General features: G+C 43.0%; 1 protein-coding gene across 2 annotated transcripts in view; it reads right to left on the bottom strand.

Moving 5' to 3' along the window:
* Positions 1 to 1,559: 1,559 nt before the first annotated feature.
* NUP214 (nucleoporin 214) overlaps positions 1,560 to 26,290 on the bottom strand; it is a 39,472-nt gene continuing 14,741 nt past the window's right edge. Inside the window, exons 18-36 of one of the 2 annotated variants that reach the window (XM_082067664.1) lie at positions 26,028 to 26,131; positions 25,434 to 25,616; positions 24,890 to 24,975; positions 24,692 to 24,775; positions 24,154 to 24,390; positions 23,297 to 23,458; positions 22,272 to 22,380; positions 19,287 to 19,362; positions 18,464 to 18,572; positions 17,091 to 17,196; positions 16,259 to 16,332; positions 13,036 to 14,802; positions 11,525 to 11,595; positions 10,857 to 11,013; positions 8,510 to 8,659; positions 5,845 to 6,016; positions 3,322 to 3,464; positions 2,468 to 2,492; positions 1,560 to 1,784 (exon numbers count right to left, since the gene is read on the bottom strand). In XM_082067664.1, coding sequence (XP_081923790.1) covers positions 1,751 to 1,784; positions 2,468 to 2,492; positions 3,322 to 3,464; positions 5,845 to 6,016; positions 8,510 to 8,659; positions 10,857 to 11,013; positions 11,525 to 11,595; positions 13,036 to 14,802; positions 16,259 to 16,332; positions 17,091 to 17,196; positions 18,464 to 18,572; positions 19,287 to 19,362; positions 22,272 to 22,380; positions 23,297 to 23,458; positions 24,154 to 24,390; positions 24,692 to 24,775; positions 24,890 to 24,975; positions 25,434 to 25,616; positions 26,028 to 26,131 — 3,849 coding nt within the window. In that variant the 3' untranslated portion in view covers positions 1,560 to 1,750. The remainder of the gene's footprint in view (positions 1,785 to 2,467; positions 2,493 to 3,321; positions 3,465 to 5,844; positions 6,017 to 8,509; positions 8,660 to 10,856; positions 11,014 to 11,524; positions 11,596 to 13,035; positions 14,803 to 16,258; positions 16,333 to 17,090; positions 17,197 to 18,463; positions 18,573 to 19,286; positions 19,363 to 22,271; positions 22,381 to 23,296; positions 23,459 to 24,153; positions 24,391 to 24,691; positions 24,776 to 24,889; positions 24,976 to 25,433; positions 25,617 to 26,027; positions 26,132 to 26,290) is intronic. The other variant, XM_082067665.1, reaches the window with a different exon arrangement.

The raw sequence follows: 26,290 nt of genomic DNA, 5'->3' as shown, positions 1-26,290 counted from the left end.
ATGGAGGTCAGATGCATCAAATAGAAAGTGTTTGTCCAGAATGCCTTCAGGGCATTCTTGAAAACATTTGCTCAGTATGTTCAAGTATAAACATAGGAGAATTTCACAAATGCTATTGACTAACGCCAAAAGCTACAGGGAAAAGGTACAATCTCAGACATGTTAGAAGAAAATGTAGCTGACAGTAGAATCCAACAGCCAAAGCCGTAAGCTGCAAAATCACTAATGCCTCTGGATGGAGGTCACACTTCTAATTCCAGGGCCAGAAGTTCTCCCTGTAACCCGAGTTCCACTTTCTGAGTTCTGTAAAATGTACAGAAAGGTAAAAATAGGAGAGCTTTTACTTCCCACCTCCCTGCTGAATGTTACTGCCATGGGAACGTGTTCTGCACGCTGCCAGTTTCTCCTCAGATCATTTCCTATTTCTCCACTGAGCCTCTGGCTCACACATGACTCAGTTTTAGCACTTCAGTGAGATAAGTGTGTGCCCCATACTTAAAATTAGCAGGGCAAACTTCAGCCCCTTCTTAAGAGCCCAGGGTAATCAGTCATTCTTTTCAATGAAAAATGCGCCAGTTTACATCAGGAACCAACTCGAGCTACTCCCTTGTCTAAGCAAGGGACAAACAACAGAAAGCCAAGTCCAGTACGGGGCTGGTAACCACAGCACACAGCTCATTCTTCTAGTTGTCAGAGGCTGTAGGGAGACAACTAGGAAAGCTAAGGCCTCCTTAGAATTAAACGTGGTGAGAGGGGTTAAGGACAACAAGGAAGAGCTTTTTCAAATACACGGCAGATAAAACTAACACCAGAGGTTCCAGTATAAGCTGGGGAATGACCTGTTGGAGATCAGTGTAGGGGAAAGGGACCTGAGGGTCCTGGGGACAGCAGGATGACCATGAGCCAGCACTGGGCCCTTGTGGCCAGGAAGCCAATGGTACCTGGGGTGGATTAGAAGGGGGTGGTCAGTAGGTCAGAGAGGTTCTCCTGCCCCTCTACTCTGCCCTGGGGAGACCACATCTGGAATATTGTATCCAGTTGTGGCCCCTCAGTTCCAGCAGGACAGGGAACTGCTGGAGAGAGTCCAGCACCGCCACCAAGATGCTGAAGGGAGTGGAGCATCTCCCGTGTGAGGAAAGGCTGAGGGAGCTGGGGCTCTGGAGCTGGACAAGAGGAGACTGAGGGGTGACCTCATTAATGTTTACAGATATATAAAGGGTGAGTGTCAGGAGGATGGAGCCAGGCTCTTCTCGGTGACAACCAGTGATAGGACAAGGGGTAATGGGTTCAAACTGGAACACAAAAGGTTCCACTTAAATTTGAGAAGAAACTTCTTCTCAGTGAGGGTGGCAGAGCCTGGCCCAGGCTGCCCAGGGGGGTTGTGGAGTCTCCTTCTGTGCAGACATTCCAACCCGCCTGGACACCTTCCTGTGTAACCTCATCTGGGTGTTCCTGCTCCATGGGGGGATTGCACTGGATGAGCTTTCCAGGTCCCTTCAACCCCTGACATTCTGGGATTCTGTGATCCAGGGACATAAACCATTCCAACACAACTAACATCGAGACAGATAAAATAGTTTAATATAGAGCAAGAACAAGTGTTGCATAAAAATAAGCAAAATCTTTTTCTTAAAAAAAAAAAAAAGTCCAAGAACTTGTCTTTGAAAGAAAAGCTGTTTGGATATTGATCGTGCAGGTGACTCATGAAGGCGGGAGCTACGGCACTTCTACAGGAGAGTTCAGGATGCTCTTAGCTTCTCCATCCGCTAAATCCAGAGGAAGATCTGTGGAGCAAGGAAAAAACAGCACAGCAATGAGTGCTAGAGTGTCACACAGTATTAATTCAGCCGATCTCTCAAACTTCAGTCTCCTTAGTATCAGGAGCTTATTATGAGAACTCATCGGTATTTTCAGCACCTTTCACCTGATACTGCATCAACACACACTAACTAGATGTAATTATGCTTATTCTAGAGCCTACCATCTGGAGACACACATGCTTTCTTCCGCATGACAGGGAAACAAAGTAAAAGAAACTTGCTCAAGGAACCTGCAGTCAGTGGCAGAGGGGATGGCAGAGTTAACCTCGGATCTTAGTCCCGTTCTTTAACCATAAATCAGGATTTCAGATCAGCCAGAAAGGTACCGGTTTACTTCACTTCTTGTTTCAAGCTGACAAATAGAGCTGATATTAGATTCGCACACACAGCTTGTGCACACATCATGTGCTCAAGAAGTGGAGAAAGAGCGTGATCTAACTGAAAATTCTCTTATATGAAAGATGAACCTCCCTGGAACGCACGTGTTCAGAGCTTACGCTTTGAGCTCTATGCAGTGTCTCTAAAAAGGAAATCAGAACTGGAATGTTACTGCTACTTTCAAAGCTTGCTCTTGTAAACCACTCGGCTCTTCTGTTCTGGTTCTATTTGTATTTTTAATGAAGAGTTAGACATAAAATGGTACTTACGTGTTAGGTGATCCGAAACCAAACCCTGAAAAGAAATGCAAGATTGGAAAAATAATTGTTAAAAGGTAAAATGAATGCATAAGATTTGTAGTAAACGTGCCCTCCCACACACAGATTGAAACCCACTTCTTTCCTGCCTTAGGCCAGGCAAGGAGTGATGGGCAAACAATGAAAGTCAATCTCCATCTAGAAGAAAAGTGACTTAGTTCCTGAGAGGGCTTTGCTTTCACTGCTCATTCGCTACGGCCATTCATTAGTAGCAACCACATAAAATGTGCCCGATTTATCCACCTCTCCATGAAAACCGAGGGCTGCGTTTTGAAGATGGAGTTTGTGCTTAACGCAGGGCAGCGGTGACAGGCTGACCAACAAACATGTCACCTCTCAAGGCTCCGTTCTCACTGCACCCTCACTGAATCACAGCAGATAAAACGTTGGCTATTGGTGTTCTAGCTCAATTTTGCAGCGTATATTCTTTTGACAGTAAGTACTTAGTACTTACAGATACCCATGCGTATGGTACTGAAGAGATATTCGTTATTTCTCAATATTTTCCTTTGAGAAGAAAGAACAACTCCACAAAAAGGAGCGAAAAGCAATAATCTGATGAGGCGTGCAGAAGAAGAGTGATTTATTGACACGCCACAGCAAATCAGTGATGGAATTAGGAGATAAAGGCTGAGAAGGTGCTACACCCCACCCTGCAGCTCAGTTCTCAAGATCGTGGTGCCTTCCCTATAGCAGGACCAGAACCAGGGAGATTTTTGATGGGGAGCCAAGGAGTCACACCTCAGTTCCAGGAAAGACTGAAGACATGGGGCCTGTTAGGTTCATTATATTTTAGCTTCTCCTACCTCCTCCACCTGTCCCAAAAGCTGAAAATCCACTGCTTTGTGTGCCGAAACCAGTGCCCTGTTGCGACAGCGAGCCAAACGTTGGGGTATTTTGATTTGCTAGTGTGCCGAACGATGCTGTATTGTTACTGGTACCGCCAAACCTGCAATTTAAAGAGAAAAATTGTGTTTGCAAGCATCTTCTCACTTAGCCTGGAAGTCTGTTCTCATACCTGCAATGAGAACCGTGCAATCCTTAAGCAAGGATACATCAGAAGAACGAGACCATCCCATATGAATACTTAATAATTGTTCATTCTGGAAACAGACTGCCTGGTTTGGGAAAGAATATTATAAATACAAGTGTCTGTTCAGCCTACATTCTTAATGTACATCAGGCACAAGGGCAAATATGTTCGCGCTTACACAGGGTACATTTTCAAGTGCTTAGAAATACCAACTTCAGCCATCGAATAGAATGTATTAGTTCACGCTATGTGTAGTTTTCACGCTTTAAGCTCTGACTTAAAACATGAGCTGACAGCATGTTAACCCACCTCTCCATCCATCCAGATCTAGACAACTTTAAAAAAAATAAACAAAACCCCACATCAAAACACATCTCTCCAGATAAAAGACAGCCCCTGTAGCAGTGTGACAAACAACTCACCTGGTAAAGGACGTCACCCCTCCTGTCTCAGACACCGTCAACCGGACACACGCTACTGCCACACACAGCACGAGATACAACGGGCAGTTCAGTGACTTTGTGTCTTTGGCCCCACTAACCTCTGCTTTGGCTCTTGACCCACGTACCTTGCAGAAAACTTCAGCTCAGAACTGCAAATGTGGTTTTCCCAGCAAGGGTAGAACATGTTTTGCAGGTCTTTTTTAGAAGAAGCAAGATGGGGTGATGCATTTGAGAAGGAGAGGTTTCTACAGTGCTCCTTCTCATCAGGACTGTGCCACTAAACACACAAATCATGTCTACCCGGTGAAACAGTGACAAGGAAACTCGTGGTTCAAACCACTTCTTGCAGTTGCAATTAGAAGAACATGCCCATTGAAAAATGCTACGAACACTTGGAGCACACAAACAGCTTAAGCTATGAACAGATTATTTCTTTAAACATATAAAAGGCATGAGGTATAGTCATTGCCTGGTAACAAGCAAATCAAACCTATCTTGCCCAGATTTTCAGGGCTTTTGCAAAGCTCCTATACAGAACAGAATTGAGAGGCACTTGAGGTTACCTGATGAAAGCAAAACATTATTTGCTCACAAACAGTCTGAACTGCAGACTTTGAAGAAGTGTGGTTTCTATTTTTGATGCTGAAGTCATTTATCAAGTGATGCAGATTTTTCAGAATTGAAGCAGCAATGAATCCCAGGTTAGCAGGGTGATCTCAGGAGCTCATACCGCATCGTGTACTGGCAAGCAACTTTTCTGGATTTGGGGTTTTTAAAATTGCACTTGAAGAGAAAGGCAGAAAGAAGTCCTGTACATGTGCTACGAGACACTGCAGAATTAAACTACTCTTCAAAATTTTGTGGTGAGGTTTGGAGCTTTGTAAAGCTGCAGAAGAACCCAGGTGAAGCTCCTGCAGCACAGGGGTGCCCCAGCCAATGGGTTCCTGGCCAACCTCACAGGGAACTAACAACTTACACTTCTGGATGGTCTAATGTGCCTTACGTAAAGGCAGTTCCTCCTGAAACCAAAGACAAACACTTGAGAAATATGTAAACACTTAGACTGGGAAGACATCCAGTTTCCTCTTTTCACTGGAAGGTTTTTATTTGTTTTTTTTAATTGGGTCTATTTGGTCTGAATGTAATTGTAGGGCACAGCAGAGAGCTGCCGGCTGGTAGTGTGGTGTTGGAGAAGTGCGTTCACTGCCTATTGCAGAAGCTGCTTTGCAAGGTTTGAAATTCTGTATTTGCTGAACAAAACAAGGAGTAAAGTGCTGTCTGCTCTGGTGCCAAGCACAGGCTTAAGGCATCGAGAAACAGGTAAAGACAATCAGTGTGGGATAAACATAAATTGCTCTGGGAGCACAGACTGTTACAAATGCTTCCTCCCACCCCCTAAAGGTGAGAGAACAGACTGAATTCTTATCAGGATCTCCAGCCCAAACCTCACAATGGATAAGGTGGCTAGACAGTCACAGATAATGATATTTATTATTTTTCTGTGCTAGACAGTTTGTAAGCCTAGATCTGAACTCAGCAAGTGCGCACACAGAAAATACTCCTGCATTCCCTTAGACACTTGCGAGATGATTCACACTTCCCCCCCAGTCCCTAAAGCTGAAGATTCAACGTGGTAGTTTCAGCATCAAAACATCACACACATCATTTCCTTGGGGGTTCATGTCTTTGTTTTATGCCTTAAAAACCAACCAAACACCAAAAAAAAAAACCAAACCAAGGACACTTGCAGCTTAGCAATCAATCACAGAATACGTTTTTTATGTTAACGTAGAGGTAACAAAGCACAATAGATTTTATCATGCAATATTGCTTCCCCAGCCCCTGTTGCTTACCCGAATCCTCCAGCGCTGGCGGCTGCTGTACCCTCGCCGAACACTTTGCCTCCCGTTGAGCCCAGAGGGCTTGAAAAGGTTGGGGCTGAACCGAATGCTGGCACCCCTCCGAACCCAGGGGATCCCCCGAAAGTGGGAGGGCTGCCAAACACTGGAGCAGCACCGAAGCCACCTGAGCAAAACAGAGGCAAAAAAACAAACAAAAAAAGGGGACGAGAACATCATGTAAAAAATAATGCAGAAAAGCAAAAACTAGATTTTAAAGCAGACAATCTCCATTCATCTCTGTTCATCTTATCATATGGACACAGCGTTTTTTACAAAAGTAACCACCACAAAGCTCCCAAACTGCGGGGTATTTTGTGACAAAAGACATGGATAAGAAAAGTGCCCGAATGCATGCAAAAAACTGCAACTGAATTAAGAGACTATGCAGAAAAAACCCACATTCCAGATCGCTTGAACATTTGAGGACGAAATCAACTCAAATCCCAGAGCTGTACTAAAAAGTGGTGATATATTGTATATGCTTGCACACTGTAAAGGAATTTCTATTTGCTTTATATAAAAAAGACCAATGTCTTAATTGTGAGATAGAGAGCATGCACAATAACCAAGTTATAGTAAGAGTACATACAACAGGCGATAGACTGATGCTTCTATTATTATAAAAAAGACAAATCCATCCTTCATCGTAAAACTATCACTTACTATCAGAAATAAAGCTTAGCTTATGTAGTCAGTTTTAAAGTAAAGCATTTAAACAAGTTGCTCCCCAAATGAACTGAATATAACAATGCAGAATGAAAAGTCTCCTGTAAAGATCAACTTCATGAACGTCTGCTGCTGTGGTTTGGTTGCAGTGTTTTACCCTGGCTCCACACCTAAAACTCTGGACAAACGTTCTGTCCTGAGCTCAGCGCTCGATCCATGCAAATGCTGGAACTGCAAGAACTCCCCAATGCAATGGGTAAGTCTCCCCAATTCTTAAGATGACAGAGTAGACAGCAAGCTTGTTTTCGAGGTGCTCCAGTGATGGAAGAAGATTCAGGAGGTAGGGTTTTATTTACATCTGGTTTAAGTGGTGGAAATGATTCCTGTGGGGAACCAAGAACTGAACTCTGCTCTTGGCAATTTCTGTTCAGGGTTTAGCTGCCTTCTGCAACTTGGTATGGACTTGTACCAAGACTATTTTACTCTGTGTTCATCCGCTGATATTGCTGGCCTGTTTCTAACTGACACCGTGGAACGTGAAGGACACCTGCTCTTTTGTTTGACTAGTGCTGGGGACCGGGATACCACCACGCATTTCAATACCCGGGGTGAAATTCCAGTCCGTGTCAAGGTAATGGATACTGTTTGGCTGTAAACACAAAAGGTCTGGAAAAAATAAACGCTAGGCTTGAATTATTTAAATGCAGATCAGGTATCTTGTGATGTCTATCTCTAGGAAGCTAGAGTATTTATCACAGGGGCTGAAGCTTTGCTCGGCACACGCTCTCTTTTGCAATGGATATTAACAAATACTGGAGAAAGGAAAATGAAACACACAAGTAGTGAAACCAGGACAAAGGGGGATTCAAAGAAAGTAAACCCACTGCAGCTGGGAGAGGAAGAGGCATCAATCATTTCAATATTTAGCAAATACAACCAGAGGAGGGAAGGATCTGAGGGGCTCTGTGTGAGTGGATGTGCCTTCTGCAGAAACCTCTTGAAAATCCTATCTCAGGAAGAATTTTGAAACCAAAATAATGAAAAGCAAGGGAAGAGTCACTGGGCAAATGAAGAACTTCCTTCACACCAATGTCCTTCTCATCCTCTAGCAAAACATAACAGATAAGAAACTTGGTCCACTATCGAGCAGAAAGCAATACCCACAGGTGGAGCAGACACCCAACTGCAGTGTTCATTGTAGGAACAGTCTGAGCTTAGAGGAGAAAAGCTTTTCTCTGCCTGACCCCTTGGGCCTCCATTTGGCTTAGTAATTAACAAAATGAACATTCTGCCATCCAGTTCTAATAAACGTATTACGGTCACCACTACTTTTGTGGCTCTTTCTTTGGGCAGATGACAGTAAAAAGAGAAGAGGTTTTGTGAAACTTCCAATATTTGATTCAATTAACTCCATTGACAGAGAGAACAACATCTCAACCACAGAAAATAGTGATGATGACAGGCCAGGCTGGTTTCAAAAGAAAAGGACTTGAAACACGTCTGATACACATTTTATGAAGAAGCTTTCCCACTGCAGACAGCTGTGCATTCACACACATTAAGAAATGGGGACAAAACCCGCAGTGAAGTTTGGAAGATAACATTTCAAGAAAGCATCTGAAATAGGAAAAACTTATTCAGTTCCATATTCTGTACTCTTCATAGGACCAGAAATAATTCACACAGTGCTGTGCTCTTAAACTGCAATGGGAATTTCTGGAATGAACACCTGAAAATGTAGTTTACCGGGTGCTTTTCTGCGCAAGAGATTGTAAACCTCTACCTTGAATCCACCAGCTGAAGTTCCACTCCCTAAGTCATTACTTATTCTTTACTTATTGCTCAAAGACAATTCCTGTACATAATATTGAGTCCAAGCTACAGACGTCTAAATGGTAGAATACTCTTACTAAATAGCTCACAGAAAAGTGTGGGGGGGTTAACAAAGTACCTGCTTTGGTTGGACTGGAGAACCCAAAGCCCTGCGAGGCCACGCTTCCCCCACCAGAGCTGAAAGTGCCCGTAGGCTTCTGGTCTCCGAAGGATGAGCTCCCGAATCCAAAGGTCTTTGCTCCGCTGTTTCCAAATAAGTTGGAAGAATCTGGGGAGAAGAAAAATACTCGTGAAGCTCATAATAGACAATATTCCATGTTACACTTCATTAACCGGATCAAGAGAAACCGAAACCCCTTTTACTTCCCCAAGCCCCAAACACAAAACGAATGCATTGAGAACAGCACTCTGCAGAGAAACTGAATATTCACCTTTTCCCACAGCGCTTTGTAGTTCCACCCAGCCATTCTGGATCAGATAGACCACTAACAGCCCTTTACTGCTGTAATTTAGCAAATCACAGGATGGATGATTTGTTTAGCTGCATTCTGCACCACAGTCACTAACAGACAGCCCCTCAAGTGAGAAATCACAGCAGCTAGAACCAGCCTCTCTTGACAACACAAGTATCGGTCCACTACAAATTACAGATTCTCAACTATTCTGGCAATGGCCTGTATTTCTTAACATGACTATCTGTCAGGACCTTAAAGCAGGTGCCAAACTTTTCCAGCCTTACTGAAAAATGACACAAATTTTCATCTTTCACAAGGCTACACAGATTTTTAGCACCTAGTGGCAAGACAGGGAATAATCAAAGCTGCTCTCTGGTGAACCATCTGATTTATCTCATCACAAAACCCAGCACTGCAATCAAGGAGGACTAAATTAGCAAGGCTGGAGAACCGACCTCAACCATTCATCCCAATGGATCATTAGAGATGTAATAAAAGAAATGGATTTAGTTTCCCAAGACTTGAAGCGTTACTTCTAAACCCTTGCAGCTCACTCCACGGTTTTCCTTTGCTCCCCTACTTTTACATCTTAGCCACTGTTTCCCCGTCTTGCTGCTTTCTACCCGCTGGACTCCACCCCTTCTGCTTTCCCTTTCTGCCAAACCCAAGCCCAAAGTGATGAAATAACGAAGCAGGGCAGTCATTAAATAAAAGCCACAGTTAAGAAATCATCCCAAATAGCTTTTGTGACATACAAATGTATGTAACAAGCGCAGCTCTGCAATACTTGCACAGGAAAGGCACAAGAGAGCCTGCTAGTATTTCAAACTAATTGGTACAGCAGACAACTGCATCCATGCATCTCAGCTCAAATTCTACAATATTAGCTGTTAGCCCAGAAAACTCAAGACTAATGTGTTTTTAACTCAATTCTGGCAATAAAAAAAAATTAAATCTTTACACTAATAGACAGTGATCGATTCTTGCGCTTACACTTAATCCTTTATAGCTTCTAAAAAAAAATTCTAATAGTCCCCTAAAGTCCCTGGTGCAAAGGAACCCGAGTGTGGCTTTAACGTAGTCTTAACTACTTTTCATGCCTCCTTTTGTTAGGTTGGTTGGCTGGGCAAGAAGCAACACGTGGAAGGGTTGGTTCAGTACCTCCCGTGCAGATTGATTTAGCCGAAACACACATGGACTGATGCCTTTTAGCTGACAGTTGGAGCAAAAGAAGGACAAGTGATAAGTCCCTCCTCCAAAAGATGGTTTTAGTAGAATTTCTCCCATCTACCCAGCTTTCACGATTTTTGTAAGAGTTTATCTGGAGAGACTCACCCTGTCTATCAAATCTGGATAAAAACTGATAAAAGGAACTTCGCAATTCTACTTCCTTACCAAAACAGACTGCATCCCCAACTCAACGGCTGACAATATTTGTTCTTCTTCACTACATCCTTGTGACTAAAAAATTCACATCTCCTCCTGGATATGAAAAATGACTGAGAGCTTATCCATATATTACAGCAGATTTTGATAAAACACCTTGCATGTGCTGCATGAAGACAGTTTCAGGACAAGGCTGAAGAAACTGCTATCCATCATGCACTTGTTTAACTCAGGTTTGCTTGAGAATAGAATTCTTCACAATTTTAACAGGGCAGATGAGAAATAATTAGAGTTTTCTAACTTTCAACCAAGTTGGAAGCAGAAAATCCGTGACAAGAAGTTAAGAGTATTCAATTTTAAAGAATTTAGCCAAGAATTCCCTACAGAACATAGATATTCTTCACACTTCCTGCATGTTTGTTTCAATGGCTTCTCTACTTACCTTCTATAAACATAAAAGGAAAAATTCTGGATTACACATCATGCACACTGTCTGTTACCCCTGGAAGCCTTTCATGTTAACACAGAATTTACTCAAAGGTGACTAACGGCAGAAAAGCAGATGGGATCGCAAAAGCAGATGGAAATCACAGCACGTTTTGTATTCTTGTTTTGTTCACTTACTCTGGGAAGCTGCAGATCCAAATCCTCCACTGGAGGAACCAAAAGGATTCTTATTGGCTGCATCCTGACTTGGTTTTCCTCCCAAACCGCTGAAGAAACCTCCACCTCTCCCACCACTTCCAGCTCCAAACAAGCCTCCGCTGGAAGAAGATGGCTGCTGGGACAGAAAAAGGACAAAAAGGTGATTTAAGAGAAATCAGAGCTGCACATTCCCCCAGGGCTGATTTTTCTGTCTGGCCTATTCTGCTGAATGTATGAAGGGCCTGATGAACCAGGAAGCAATTACCTTCCAATGTCAAATGCGATGAAATCTTATTTAAGTCTCTCTTAAACTTTATCTACGATACAGAATAAAGCTTTTGAAACTTGCCTACACTGTCCACTTGCCACTTAACATGGAACAAAAGCAGGTGACTTACAACATCTCTATCTTATCTGGCATGTGGTAAAACGTTTGTCTCTCCGTACCCCTTGGAAGACAATACAGATGCTGCTTTAGTGCCCCCTACAATAGCAAATATCTTCGGTACAGGCTGCGACACCTTGTACTGAGCATGTCAAACTGTATTTTTATTTCTTTTTTAATATATCAGAAATAGGTAGGGAACCCTGAACAAGTCCACAATACGTAACAGTCCCATGTTTCTGCAAAACCAATAAATACTTGCCTGGCCAAAGACATTGCCTCCAGTATTAGCTGCTTGCCCAAACACAGAACCTGTGTTACTAGAACCAAAACCTGCCAAGAAAAGAAGGGAAAATAAACCACCAGAACTATTGCCAGGGTGAAAGACAATTCAGGGAGGTGACACTAGTCCAGAACAGGGAAAGGACAGGTCTCCCATGCCTGAACAGAGATACAAATGATGTTACCCAATGTATCTAGGCTGGACAAATTTAAAGTATGTGCCAACACACAAATAATAAATTCCACTGGAAGTTTATTTGAAAGTCATTCTCCTTTTCTCTTTGGCCAACATGAAAACAAACAGAAAACAGAAGGTTTTTTCACTTATGGGATTGTTGCTAACAATGTAAGAGAACTGGATTTCTGTTAACATTGCTATAAGGGTGCTGCAAGTCTTGAACAAGCACTGTAGCACCCTGATTTCCCTTCTGTAGGGAGGGGCTGAGCTTTATTTCCTAAAGATTCCCGTTATAGATAATGAAACATTTTGATTAAAAAAAGAACTCCTCATTCCATTTCCCAGTTCATTTAAATGTGCATTTTGTAATTCAACTTGCGTTTCTATAATTAGGAACACCTTTCTCAAGCAGAGTTCACTTCCCCCAATTTAACTATTCTCCGGTACTGTAGTTAAAAATCAGCAAGCGGTTTGCCTACAGTGCCATCACTTAATTAAATGAACCCAATTAGTTTTCTTGCTTGGAAATACATGTTCTCTATTATCGCTATGTACTTTTCACTTATCCTTGGGATCTCTCTGAAGATTGTACAGACAGAGCTTCGGAAAAAAACAACAATATATTATAATAACATGGAGAACAAAAGGAGATTTGACAAAGAAGCTTTGGTCTGTGCAAGCTGCGTTTAACTGTGTAGACAGGTAGCTGGTGGTCATGTTATATTTAATTTTGAGGTCTTTCCAAATGCAAAACTGGATTAAACAGATTAGTTCCTTGCTAACCTGTCACTTTGAGGGTTTAACAGACTTTTTTTGCCTCCCCAGATCATGATACAGGACTAAACCTGGCTATACATCCAGTGTCGCACATACTCAACAGAGCCAACCAAAGGAAGTGCCACATCTGCGCCTTGATTATGAACTCAGAGCTGCCTTGCCACTCCAGTGTGACAATTTACAACAACTAGTTTAATACCTTTTACGCTTATCATGCAACAAACAGTACAATACATAATTCAAAATTAAGTCAAGGTAGACTTTTAAGTATAAAAAGAATGCAAGAGTGGATTCAAAAGGTGACATTCAGAGGTCTACTGATACATAGTGAAGCAGAGCAAAAGCTGCCTTGGTCTCCAACATTAGCTTCCCGTTCACACACACTGTAGCTCCTATTCTTACTGATTAAAAACAAACAAACAAAAATCCCCCAACAAAACAAAACCAAAAAACGTAAAGCCAAAATTGTCAAGTGCCACAGGGGAAAGAAAATAGCATCAAAAAATGTCTTGTGTCTCCCTGAGGTTTGTTCTTACCTGAAGCCTGGCAGAAGCTGAACCCAGCAGATGACGTGGTAGTAGTGACAGCGGCAGCGCTACCAAAGACGGATCCTCCTTGCCCAAATCCGGTGTTCTGCCCAAACACCAGAGGGCTGCTTTGGCCAAACAACCCACCTCCCGTGCTGGCAGACGGCTGTCCAAAGGAGAAGGAGCTGGCGCTGTTGGTGCTAGCCGGTGCTCCAAAAACGTTGCCGCTGCTGGAGGCTGCCGTGGAAGCCGCTGGCTGGCCAAAAGCTGGCACTGTCCCAAACCCAGACTGGCTAAAAGTAAAACCACTCGAAGAACTGCTCGCTGGTTGCCCAAAGGTCGGTGCTTGTCCAAACGCGGGCTGACCAAAGCCCCCAGTAGTGGTGGTGCCAAAAGCAGAGGTACCAAAAGCGGAGCTGGCAGCCTGTGTGGTAGCGGTGGCAGTGGACAACGTGCTGGTGGTGAGTTGCCCGAATGGAGAGGATGCTGTGGTACCTGCTGGGAGTTGTCCAAAAACAGGTGGTGTGGCAGGAGTGGCAGCTGTATCACCAGCGGGCTGGCTGAACGCTGAGCCAGAAGAGCTGGAACCTGGAGGCTGAGAGAACACTGAGGAGCCTGCAGACGTGGGGGCAAACACAGAGGCACCAACAGTCGGGCTCTGAACACATGTAGTAACATCAGAGGTAGCGGCCAACGCATTTGTTGCTTCTGCAGGAGAGGCAATGTTTGTTGTGGAGGTTGTTGCTGAGATGTTCTGATCTGGTGGGGCAGATGCAGAGACGGTGGGAAGCACCGGTGGCTTCACATCACTTGTGGAGGCAGGAGCAGCAACAGCCTCAGAGGGAGGTGCCGCCAACGTGGTGCCAGAGCCCGCAGAGCCGGCATCCCCGGCTGTGGTCTGGGGTAAAGTGAGTTCTTTAACAGGCTCCGAAAGCTGTACCTGTGGCTGCGATGACTGCGGCATTGGAGGTGAAGAGCCAGCTGCCGCAGCTTCATTTTCAGATGGCTTTTCTGTCACAGGCGGTAATTTGGCATCCCCTGCACCCTTATTAGGAGTTGCGGCGGCGACAGCAGTTTGTGATGAACTCAAGAAACTTCCAAATGAGAGAGATGTTGAAGTAGAGAGAGTAGAAGGGGTAGAGGTGGACGTGCTCAAACTGTTTGCTTGCTGAATACCGAATGAAAAGGGGGGTTTGTTACCACTAGAGCCTCCAAGATTAAACACCCCAGAAGACCCCGTGCTGGTTATCTGGACATTGCCAAAGAGATTGCCTGTGGCACTAGTGCTGATGGCCGGGGATGCCGTGCCAGCCGATGTGCCTGATGTTGAAGCAGCTTCTCCAGCTTTTCCTAATGACAGGGGAGCACCAAAAGTAAACCCAGAAGGTATTGTAGATACTTTTGTTGACTGTGCTCCTGCAACACTGGTAGACGGCGCTTTAGGGGTGGTCTTGGCATTTTCATCTACTTGACCAACACGTAGTCCTGAGAAGCTCCCAAGAGTTTCACCAGCTAGATTGCTCTGAAACAATTGATCTCCTGGTTTAGATGGAGAGACATCCAACTTGCCAGAGGCTGTGGAGGGAACAGGAGATGACATTGCAGCAGGTTTGTTTGACTGGGTGCCATCTGCTGAGGAGCTATTTCCTACTAAGGCTCCTGGAGCACTTGTTGGCTTGAAGGACCCAAAAGCAAAGGAGCCCTCAGCAACTACTCCAAATTTGGAACTCCCGGCAAGTGGAAATGAATCAGGTTGGGTGGATTCTTTAGCAGGGGCTGTTAGGGAGAAAGACAGATGTTACAAACTGAGTTATGGTAAGCAAAGCTCATTTATCATCCTCACAGTAACAGCATGCTTTAGTGCTCCACAGAGCGTTAGAGAGACAGCACTCTTGCCTCAGAACTATAAAGCTTTGGACCATCACTGCCACTTCCATGTGCATTCAGGAGACAACAGTGACATCTGAAACCTTTATGGACAGAGTTGAAGTGACAAACACTGTTACTTCCATGTCACTTCATTTAACTCCTTCTATTTGAGTACAGACAATTTCAGCCTTTGGCTCCCGTCTCTTTTTCAAGAGTTTGATAAAACCATAAGAGACCTGGTTACTACAGACCATTTGCTGTTAACCGTTTTCACCCCTGGCTTGAAGACAGTGTATTAGTCTTTGGACTATGGGTTGGTTTGGACAAGGTACAGGAAATCTGCATGGAGATCAAATAACAAAAAGCAAAAGCCACTTAGCACAGCTGGTATTATCCTTGGTTTTTATCCTGTAAATATGTTAAGTATATTTAAGTATGTTAGTAACTGACACTGAATAACGTAGCGTTTCTTTCCTCCTGAGGCACTGAAATTCCTCCTGTTCTTCCATCACCAGCTAACAAAGGCAAAGGTGTTTCTACCACTCCACAGTGCAGCATGAAGTAACTGCCCTCACACAACATGGTGGTTTACAATTCTGTCCCCTGCACCTCCCACTCCTCCTTTAATCAGTGCTATTAACCTAAGCTTTGACATTAACTGAATCTTCAAGTTTTAAGCCAAGTTAGTTCTCTCTGCTTAAGCTCAGAGCATTAGTAGCACTGCTGTGGCTGTGATGGTCTAAGGATATAAGCAAGCCAAGATTTGTAAGAAGAGGTGATCTCTTATCAGAGGAACAAATAACATTGGAAGCAAGTTTTTGACCACACAGTCTCTCTTGCAAGGCTGAAATTAGAGGCAGAAAACTTTGAGAATATTATAAAGCAGACATATCAGTCCCCTTTTTCCAGATTGGGCAAATATAATCTACCTATGAAATGCAAAGGCAACCTATATATTGTCACCTCAACTTGAGAAGCAACACAAGCCACCCCAAACATTCCCCTCCTGTTAATAAATGCTCATTTCACTTAATAAAGCTTTGTGTCAGACCACCTCGGCAACTTTAAAATCTACAGATTAAAGACAGCAGAGGAAGTGACTACAAATGTTACTGTTTTCATAAATCAGTACCTCCTAGGTGTTCTTGGCAGCAAATATTTTGCTTACTCTTTAACTGAAAGGCAGGTGGCCTAGATTTCTGTGCATCACAGGGCATAATCCAGCATATGGATATAATGTTATTGCATCTACTGCAATTTTAATAATAGAAGTGCAACATAAAACAAGAACCACACAAATTAGGAAGAGTAAGTGTTCTCTCAGCAGGGATGTGATGCTGTTTGCACACTCTTCCAAACTAACCTTGCGAGGAAGGGAGGCTGGACAGCGTCGGTGATGAAGCAGCTGATGTGACACTGCCAAAAGTAAATCCAGATCTAGAAGGAAAGAGGAGAATGGGAAAGAATGACACTTCGCTCAAAGTGTTGAAACTTCCAGCCCCATGATTAACACAACTTTGAGACTCGGATTTCCAGTACAGTCTTGCACAAAGTCAGGCACAAGAACAGTTCCTCCAACAACTAAAGAGGCAGAGAGAAGCATGCACACAGACTGGGCTCCATTTTTTCCCCTCTGATAAGGCTTCTAGAGGGCTAAAGACAGTTCAAAGTTCTTTTGACCACTCCTCATCTTCCCATATTCTTTCCTTTCTGCTGTGTATTTTGTCCCCATTCAGCTCGGCAGCTGAACACCACACACCAAATCCTGATAGCTTTTGGGACACGAAGGAACAGAAGCCACAGTGGCGACTGGAGCTTATTTAAAATTAGAAGAGCTAAAACCTAAGAGACAGTGCACGTACAAAACAGAAAAACTGGATACTACCACCCATCAAAAAAAAGGAGATCGCTCACAGCAAGACAGAAGTTACACTTGATTTTCTTGGTTAGTTACAAACCCAAAAATCTCAAAGCAACATGATACTGTGTCAAATTCTCACCTATCTTCAGACCCCGCTCAGGGAGGCTTCCACAAACATCAAGGTCTCCCAAGAACTCTGGTGCAACCCCTGCCCCCAATCTACCATTTGCACGTGCCATTTTATGGCACTATGCACCTTGTAGGTAACACTTGCTGTACCAGCTGATACACTCATATTTAACAACTACAAAGAAACATTAACATTCATACAGACCCCACAGAAGAAAATGAGAACGCTTTGCTAAGCTGTGCTGTCGTTGCTGGGACTGATGTCACTGTAGAAGAAGTCACTGCTGTAACTGTTTTTACTGTCCCTTGTCCTGTAAGTTACAAGAACAAGTCTTACAAATAATAAAAAAAAAAGCACCTTGTCATCCAATTATTAAAAAAAAAAAAAAAAAAGGAATAGTTTGTACACAGTCTGGAATTTCATCTCTTAGAAACAAAGCTTTTTTGTTACTTATACCAGGTCTGATATTTGTGCGCAGAAATATTCCTGCTACTGTTACAATGACAGGGAACACATGAATTATTTCAAAGATTTAAGGAAATAGCATATATCTGATTAGAGCAAAGACAAGTGTAACCATCTTGACAATTAAACAATTAAAAAGAAAATCAAGACATTCACAGTATAATTTCTCATCTACATATCAAAACACATTTGAAATATAAAGGGAGTGCTATCAAATTCAGGAGCTTACATTTTCAATAAAACAAAATTTAAGAAGTGTTTGCCAAGTCCAATATGATTCCTAGTTATTTTTACTGCTTCTTACCCCAGCTAAGAGGCAACCTACATCCATGGATTAAAGGCAGAAGAGCAAGAGAGATGGATTTCAGACATTTATGCAAGAGGCTTATAAAACCACATCCAATGCAAGCATTATTATCTAATACACATTAAAAATCAATTCATTCCTTCCCTAAGAGTCTCCTCTTCCCCCATTTGCACTAACTGATGTAAACTGAGCATTCCTTTCCTTCAAAGCTTCTAAGCTGTGCACGGCAGAGCACAGTATCTGAACTGGCTTTGAAATTGGTCACAAAGCCCAGAGCTCAACAGACCCAGGACCTGAATTAGCTCATTTCAGACTAGTCCAGGTACTCCTATGGTGCTGCATCCTGTGGTATAGAAATACTCAAGTCAGACATCAATATATGGAAAAACTATTCCTGTTACTTCAGGATGTAATCACTTTCCTGCACAAATGCAATGTTTCATGTTTAAAAAACAAAAGAGCAAAGATATCTGCTCTTGATTTGCTGTCAAACTACAGTAGCCTTTCATGGATGCACTTTGAACATTTCTTGTTAACAGTTAGATATTCCGAGTCCACTTTGAATGAGGAATTGTGTCCTTGAATTCTAGATGCAGGCACAGAGACAAAACATAGGGCTGTACACAAAACCACTACCCTGCTCTTCTGTACTTTGGTTTTTCTAATTCTCTCCCTCAAGTCTGGCACAGCAGCCTCTCAGTGGAGGCAGATCTTTTCTCCTCAGTGTCTTCACTCTGGATGTGCACCCTGACTGGTGGCAAGAGACATCCAGGCCTTACTTCCATCTCCACCAAAGGCAACTTACCTGGGAGTTTGTTGCCAGATGATGTTGGACCAGATGTAGACACCATAGGAGTGGGTGCACACACGGAGGAAGGCGGAGCCTGTCCCTTCAGTGAGCTTGTTAGAGGTGTCTGAAAACACAAAACCACTTCAGGTCAGTGCAGTCTGTCCATTAACAAAGGTCCTTCTGACTTTGGTCTGGTATTACAAGACTCATGCAATGACTTAAGAACAAACTAGAGGAAGGTGATCAAAGAGCTTGGAAATGTCCTTCAATCTTGGGCCCATTCAGTCTTGACTGTTAAGTACAGGATCAATACTCAACTTTTTCAATGAGTCTCTTGCAGAGGCCAGTAAGGCACCATGGGCAACAGCTCAATGATTCCAAGGGACAAAGACTCTTGCATGGTTTTTTGATGTGTGGACATAATACCTAGCAGCTGGTCAACCAACATTTTCAATAGAATAACAGGACAGGTAAACTACTCAGTCCCTTGATTGCCAAGTTGTGTTGGTTTTGTGGGATTTTGTTTTGTATTGGGTTTTTTTTTGTGAAATTTAGGTATATCTAGCCTAATACAGTTTCTTGGTAGTCGCAACCCTTAGTGCTGCAAGGTTGTGGCCATTAGAAAACTGCAAGTCTTCAAAAGAGAGAAAAAGCAAGACATAACAAAGATATGCCTGGCATCACACTGCTGAGGTCACAGATAAATACATAGTTTGCCGAGAACGCAGGACAAGCTGCAAAAAGATTTTTAGATAACCTGTTCACCAACAATTAAATCACCAAACTGCACTGAGCCAGGTACAGTTTTCCACAGGGAAAGGGTTCTACAGCAAGATACCTGTTTAGCTTGATTTGTAGCAACAGTTGCCAAAACCTGGTGGACTGCTTGGGCTGCAGAGTGAGGTACAGATGACCTTGAAAGGAAAAATTAAAACATTACATGAATGACTAGTCCAAAAGAAGACTTCCTCCCCAAAAGTACAGCTTCCACAGGTCTTGAACAACCACCGTTATTAAAAATTCCACACACAACTCGAAACGAACAAATCTGATTAGGGAATAAACCTCTTAAATGAATCAGCCATATTTAACAAAGGAAGTCTGCAAATGTGTTTAAAGCTCTAGACTTAAACGATCAAGTCTTCTTCACACGCTCTTGTCATCGAAGAGAGTCAGGCCTTTCTATTTTACAGGGAGTTGATGAAAAATCAGCAGGTAAGGAGATTACAATTTTATGCCTAGTGGATAACAAATTTAAGAAGCTTCTTTATAGTGTGGAGCCCAGACAAGTACACGCAACTCTCAGAAATGCTGAGCAAGGAGATTAAGCTGGGGGTGCAGGGGAAGCACTTCATGTCTTTCAAGTGTAGTATGAACATTAACAAAATCATGGCAAGAAGTGTGATAAAATTAACCTATATTCTGTATTATAGATTAGGAAATTTTGACTATGAAACAGATTGTACATCAGAGCATGCAGATTGCTGCAGAGCGGCACCTACTTCCGGGGTGAAGCATCCTACACGCTGTGGGCCACCAACACACAAAATCACCATAACCTGGGAACAGCCACCCAATTTTAGCCTCTCCTCAAGTCCGTGGCTCACCAGGTTCAGCAGCTGAAACGGGCAGTAATAAAGGCCTTCAGAAGCACAACAAATTCAGTGCTGACGGCATTCTCTGGGTGGCAAAGGCCAGCTTTCTCTTAACCTAGCAGGCTTTTTCCATCTTGACCCAGGCGGGTGTTCCCTAAGGCAATAAGCAACCTCTGTACTATAGAAAGGGCTGAGGCTGCAAACCCAGACAGTAAGTGGATCTGTGCGAAGTCATATATCTCCTAAGCACGAGAACTCCCAAACTGCATTTACCATATAGACAGCTACAGGCCAACTCGGAGAGATTTCCTACTATATTCCAAAGGAAGGGGACACGCACATGAAACAGTATTTCTGCATAGCCATTGGTTTTGGATAGGGTTTTGTGCCTTTGCGTTATTAGTAAGTCCTTCCTTCCAGCAATGAGCGCTTGCTCTCTATACATTAAACTATACATGAATAACTGGACCGGGACCCCCAATACACCCAGCCACAGGTCACTGAGGGACTGATAACAACTGAAAAATCATTACTGCTTAACAACCCGAAGAGTGTGCTGTGGCAGCAAAAGAGAGCCAGGATGTCTGAAGTAGCAAAAACTGATGAATTAACTTTGCTGGGTGAATGCTCTTTATTTAAGTGCTGATTCTGACTGGCAGGCGCAGGTTCATTTGGGTAGAATTTTTAGGGAGTTTATGAGGTCAGCTATAAAATACGACTGTAAAAAGCCTTCAGGATATCAAGCTAGCTGGTGCTCTATAAATTAGAGAGATCAATCAATCCTGCCAGCCTAAAACTACTTGAAAGTAAGACAGGTCTTTAACTACAGTTCAAGTGAAAACCAATCTCTGATATGTACCATTCGCTCATGTCCTTGTCTATGTACAGTCAGTACTCTCTACTTTTTTCATTGTATTTTTGATGAAACAAAGGGTGGAGAACTCTTCTAGGTCATAACACTGCTTTTAGTAACACTTCCCAAGCAGAGCTGTTTGCAAATTTTACTTTCAAAAGATGTAGCATTGCCCTTCTCCCTCTCAGTTTATCACTAGTAGGAGAAAATAAGATAGTAAAAAGCTCCCAAAGTATTTCCCAATTAAAATGTAGAAGAAACCATGAATTTCAAGGTCAGCAGCTGAGTGCCACCATGGTAGGACTCTTCTCTTTTTGAAAAGCTGCAAAGCAATTTCACCTTTTTTCTTTGGCAGTGAAGGTTACACACACATATCAAAACTAGAAATTATGTAACCACAGACACTGTTCCAGAAGCTGCACATATAGCCCACAGATATATGAATAAAGCATTTGCAACTCCATGTGGACTTAATCAGATGTATGTGCTGAGTTTATCCTGCTTTACGCAGTAACTCCAGCTTTGCTCAGAATTTTCAGTAGTGCCCTTGCCTCCCCAGCCCAGCCCAACCATGCCATGTATTATCTTGGTCTTAAAAAACAGCAGAAACTCCACGCAAAGACAGTTTCAAGGTCATTATGACAAGAGGGAAAAGGACTAATTCTGTGGCTAGTGACAGAGCCTGGTGATAAGACAGAAATCTCTGGAATGAGCTGAGCTGGCTTTTGTCTGTAGGAGGCAGAGAAGTAGGAAAGCCAAGTGCTGCAGTTAACTCACAAGAAATCTTAAACTCAAGGTTAAATACCTGATCAGTCCCTACTGACACCCAAATTCTGATATTAAAAAATTTGAGACCAGTTTCCGAAAGAGCCAGAGCACAGTTCTGCCTCAGGGGGTGAATCTGGGAACAGACAGAAGAGGTGTAATTCCAGAAAAGGTTTTCTCTGTAATGGATGATGAAGTAGAAAGAACAACATCTGGACAGCTTCAGCTCACAGACCACACTCAGCAACAGAGGGGTGCACTCCCCTCGCAGAAAGAGGCAGAATAAAGGTAGTGACTGGAGAGACACCAGATCCAAAGTACATATTAGCAGTGAAATCACTGGATCCCAAAGGCAGGGGATGCACTAAAACACATTTCACAGACTAATGGAGAAGGAGGTTAATACCAGTCTCACCATTTGTTCAGAACAAGCCATTAGCAAATCCTTGAACGACCTGGAAAGAAAATATGTCTTCCTTTCATTCCATAAACCCAATACTCTAAATGCATCCACTTTAGGCCTTGCATAGACTATGTAAAATACTAGTACTGCTCCCCACCGGCAGCTGTGCTCTATTGCAATTGTTACCCAAGGGGAGCACCTACTCACCCTATTACCGTGGAAACCGCTGGAGTCAATGCACTATTCTTGAGTTCTCGAACATTCACCACCTGAGGAACATTCTTCAGAGTTGATTCAGTCAAGGAGGTGCTTACAGCTTTAAGAAAAAAAAAAAAAAAGAGGAGGTAAAGATGATCTCCATATTAAGCATTTTAATCAATATGGTGCCTGTAATAACTCCAGAAGAAATCCATGCAAGTTTCTAGAAGGTACGTGGCGTATCTGGCCCAAAACATTTGTTATCTCAGCCTTCAATAGGGACACCAAAGAAGACAGCTTTCTACATAGCTGGTACATCTCTGCTTGTAAGTTGACCCAATCTAATTATTCTTACGAACTTTCCTTTACCCACATTGTAACATCTTAGGTTAACAGAAATGACCTGCACAGTTATACCCCAGCCTCTGGCAGAATTCACGTCACTAGTCCACTTTCTGCACTTATGCTTTCCTTGGGAAAGGAAAATAAAGTAATCCAATTTCTCTACCAGTAATGGAATTTTGTTTCTTTTCTGCGCTGATGCTGCAGTACTGGGGAAGCACCCAGAAATATCTAAAACCAAATGAGAAAAGCTTAAGTTGGGGAACCTTTCTCCTGCCAACTCAAAACCTTACAAGCAGAACCAAGGCTTAACTCAGCAGTTCACCTTTAACTTTTCTATATGAAAACTGTTTTACAATTCAGATCTTTAACTGCATAGCTAATAATGAAGAGTTGTTAATATAGGCCAGTGACATCCTTTCTCTGCCCTCCAACAGTTTCCTGCACACAGATCAGCCGCCGTGCCAGGATCTCCAGACTCATCGACACTTCTGTCATTGCACAGACAAAGACACCTGAGGTGAGAATTTCTCAGGCATTTCATACTGCAGCTTACAGGAATGAAAAAGCCAAAAGAAACAAATACAGATGTGCATCACACTTTGATGATCTCCTCCTTTGAAAGTACTAAGTTCCTGTGAAAGCCACACTCAACTGCCCAGAGGTCACTTGGGCCATCAGGCAGCCTTTACCTGGGGCCTGGCTGGCCATCTGCCTCCGCAGGGCTGCGGCAGCGGCTGCTTGCGGTGCTGGAACGGTGACGGTGGGAGCGGGGGCCCCGTGTTTCACCGTCTTCGTTGCAAGCATTGTACTGTCCGCCCCTTGTGGTATGACTCTGTTTGAAGAGGTGGGCGCTACAAAATGAAAAATAAAAAATAAAAAAAAATAAAATTACGCTTCACTATATCTCTACAAATCAGGGCAACTTGAAAGCCTTTGTTGAACTGCTCCTCTAAGTACACCAGTTCCTTCTGACCAGACTGACGCACAGGGCTTTTAAACAATCAACACAATCTGTCCCTGGCAGTTTCTGTATATCCCAATGAATTCAGCCAGTTAATCTCAATAGTTGTCATTTCAATGCATTAGATGACTTTCAGTTTGCTATTACAGACACTTCTGCTGACACCTTATTTTTCTCTCCGGCTAGAGATGTTAAAAAACCCCTCTCTTGTACAAAGAAAACTGAGGATATGCAAATATAATTCTTATTGTGGCTTCGTGGGCTCAGAATACTTCAGTTCCCTGGATTTTGCTTTAAGTGTATGCTATTATTTCTTAAAATAATGCCCAAAGTACTAAAGGAATACGATGGTCAGTACGATCTGAAAGAAACAGGGTATCAGAGAAACACAGTCAATGAGTTGAGATATTTTAGTACTTTTAGCTCAAGTTCATGAGATTACAATGCCACTCTGGAAACCTGGCAATGTAAGTCTGCACACTGCAATCTCATTCTTCCAGGATCTGAAGCACTGGCAATAGATACAGTGGTTAAAGATATTGACAAGGATACACGCAGATAGCAAAAACAACTCGCGCAAAGTACCCAGGGGAAGGTGCTGTTTCCCAAAGGATGGAGACTGAGGCACCAAACCAGGCTGGATAGAGGGGGTTCGGACCACAGGAGCATGACGAGGGACTTGGACTGGAGCAGCCTCTTCTTCCTGGTCCACTGTCTGCGAATCTTCATTCTCCAGTGACTGGGAAACTGAGGATGTTGAGCTGACTTCATCCAAATCTTCATAATATCTTGTTGACAAGAAGGCAGATCGGGACAGACTTGCTGCAATATCAGAAACAAAATCACATCGGTGTATTGAGAGAACCATCCAGCCTAACAGCCAGGACACAGACACCCTATTCTAGGCTTCTTTTAATCCTGCATTCATAGGATTTAGTTTCTTAACTGCCAGAAAAGGCAGCCTTCAACATAACAGTAACTGAAGGAGACTCTTACTGAGAGCAGATGAGGGAAGAGGAAATAAGAAGTAGAGTGAGAAGCTAAAAGCTAACTTCAGAACTGACAGCAGGTAAGTCATCCTCCTGGAGAGTATTTCAGAATTCTATGGTAACTAAAGGTTTACCTGGAGCTGTAGACCTAACTGGTGGAGTTTTCCTCTTGGCTAGAAAATTCCTCAGCTGTGCCTGTTTCACAGGGGATAATTTAGCTGGGAAAAAAAAAAAGCGACAGTTATTAGTCTATAATCAAACTGCAAGTCAAAAAAAGTAATTCACATTATTCACATTTATGGTGTGAAGGCCAGGAAGAAAGAATAAATTACCAGGTACTTTAGGCAGAGGTTTGGCATGTGATTCCAAGGTAGTTTTCATCAAGGCATTGCGCAGGCTTTCAAGGTCACTGTCAAAACTGGAACAAGGCAGAGCAGTGAAAAAACACGGTCAGCAGAAAGAAACCAACCAAATCAGGAACAAAAGGAACCACTAGAACCATTGGCTCATCTGGAAGAACAATTGGCTCCTCTAAACACTGTGCTATTTAAACTTTGAAAACTCTAAGAGCCATGCACTGCTTCCCCTGGATTTGGACAGAAAACCAGCAGTACTCAGCCTAGAGGCTCAGTTATCCTGTTTACTATAAAACCTGTAACTTTTAGGGGAAATCTCCAGTAATCATCAAACTGCGTGTCATAGAATATAACCAAGGAGTTTCTGTATTACCTGGGCATAGTTTCATATAATTTTTAGGACATCTTGTCCTCCCACACCACATCCACAGAACATAATTCTTTGAAGAATACGCCCTTCCACATTGCTGGGGGCAAGAGAGGAGTGTCAACACCACTGAGGAATTCGTGTTCCACATACCTTTGAGCACTGCTAAGAGAAGATGTATCACTGGGAACACTCCATTGAGATGTCTGATTATACAGTCGGAGCTGCTGCAGGCTGTTCACGAGCTGATTTAGTCTCTTCCTCTGCTGATTGATTATTTCCCGGTTATTAGCCAGGGTGTTGAACAAAGTCTCTCGCTCAGGAACTATCAGACGCCTCAAGAAATCAGATGAAAAGACAGGCATAAGGACCGTTCTATATATCTGGCCACGAGCCGGCACACATATGCAAAGTAGTTTAGTGGTTCTACCTACTTAAACTCCACGAGGTCAAACATGGTTTTGTTTGAACACCAAAACGGTTCATTTCATCTCAAATGAATATTTCTCCTTTGGAGATGCTGCAAGTTTATTCATTTACTTCAAAGTGTTTCATTTATTAGCTACCACCAATTGATGCATTTGGTTTCTACAAAGTTCGTTTTACAGGTTTTTTTTCTACAAGCACTATTAACACTGTACACAGAGATGCAGTAACCTTATAACATGTGTGAAGCCAAACAGTCTGAGCCTATAACTCCCATTAGGTGTCTTACAGTTGTTCTGTATTCCAGATTCAGTTACTTACTTCTGCTTTCTCTTCTGTTCCAGGTGCCGATCCCACTCCAAATCCAGAACATCGTTCACATCCTGAACAGCAAACTTCACGTATTGGTGCAAGCGTCGAATTTCCTACCATGCAAAATAAAGTCAGTTTTTAATTTGCTTCAGAAATCTCAGTTTCAGGTGAAGAAGCTGAAGACCCTTTGGGCTCATTGAGTCCAAGCCATGTGGCACTTTCCCGTACTTCTGCCTGGAAAGTTTTATCAGCACAACAGAACCCAACATAGT

The sequence above is a fragment of the Streptopelia decaocto genome (assembly GCF_964273445.1).
Source record: "Streptopelia decaocto genome assembly, chromosome: 17".
Taxonomy (NCBI): domain Eukaryota; kingdom Metazoa; phylum Chordata; class Aves; order Columbiformes; family Columbidae; genus Streptopelia; species Streptopelia decaocto.
Note: the sequence above shows the minus strand (reverse complement) of the source record. Positions and strands in the feature narration are given on the sequence as shown.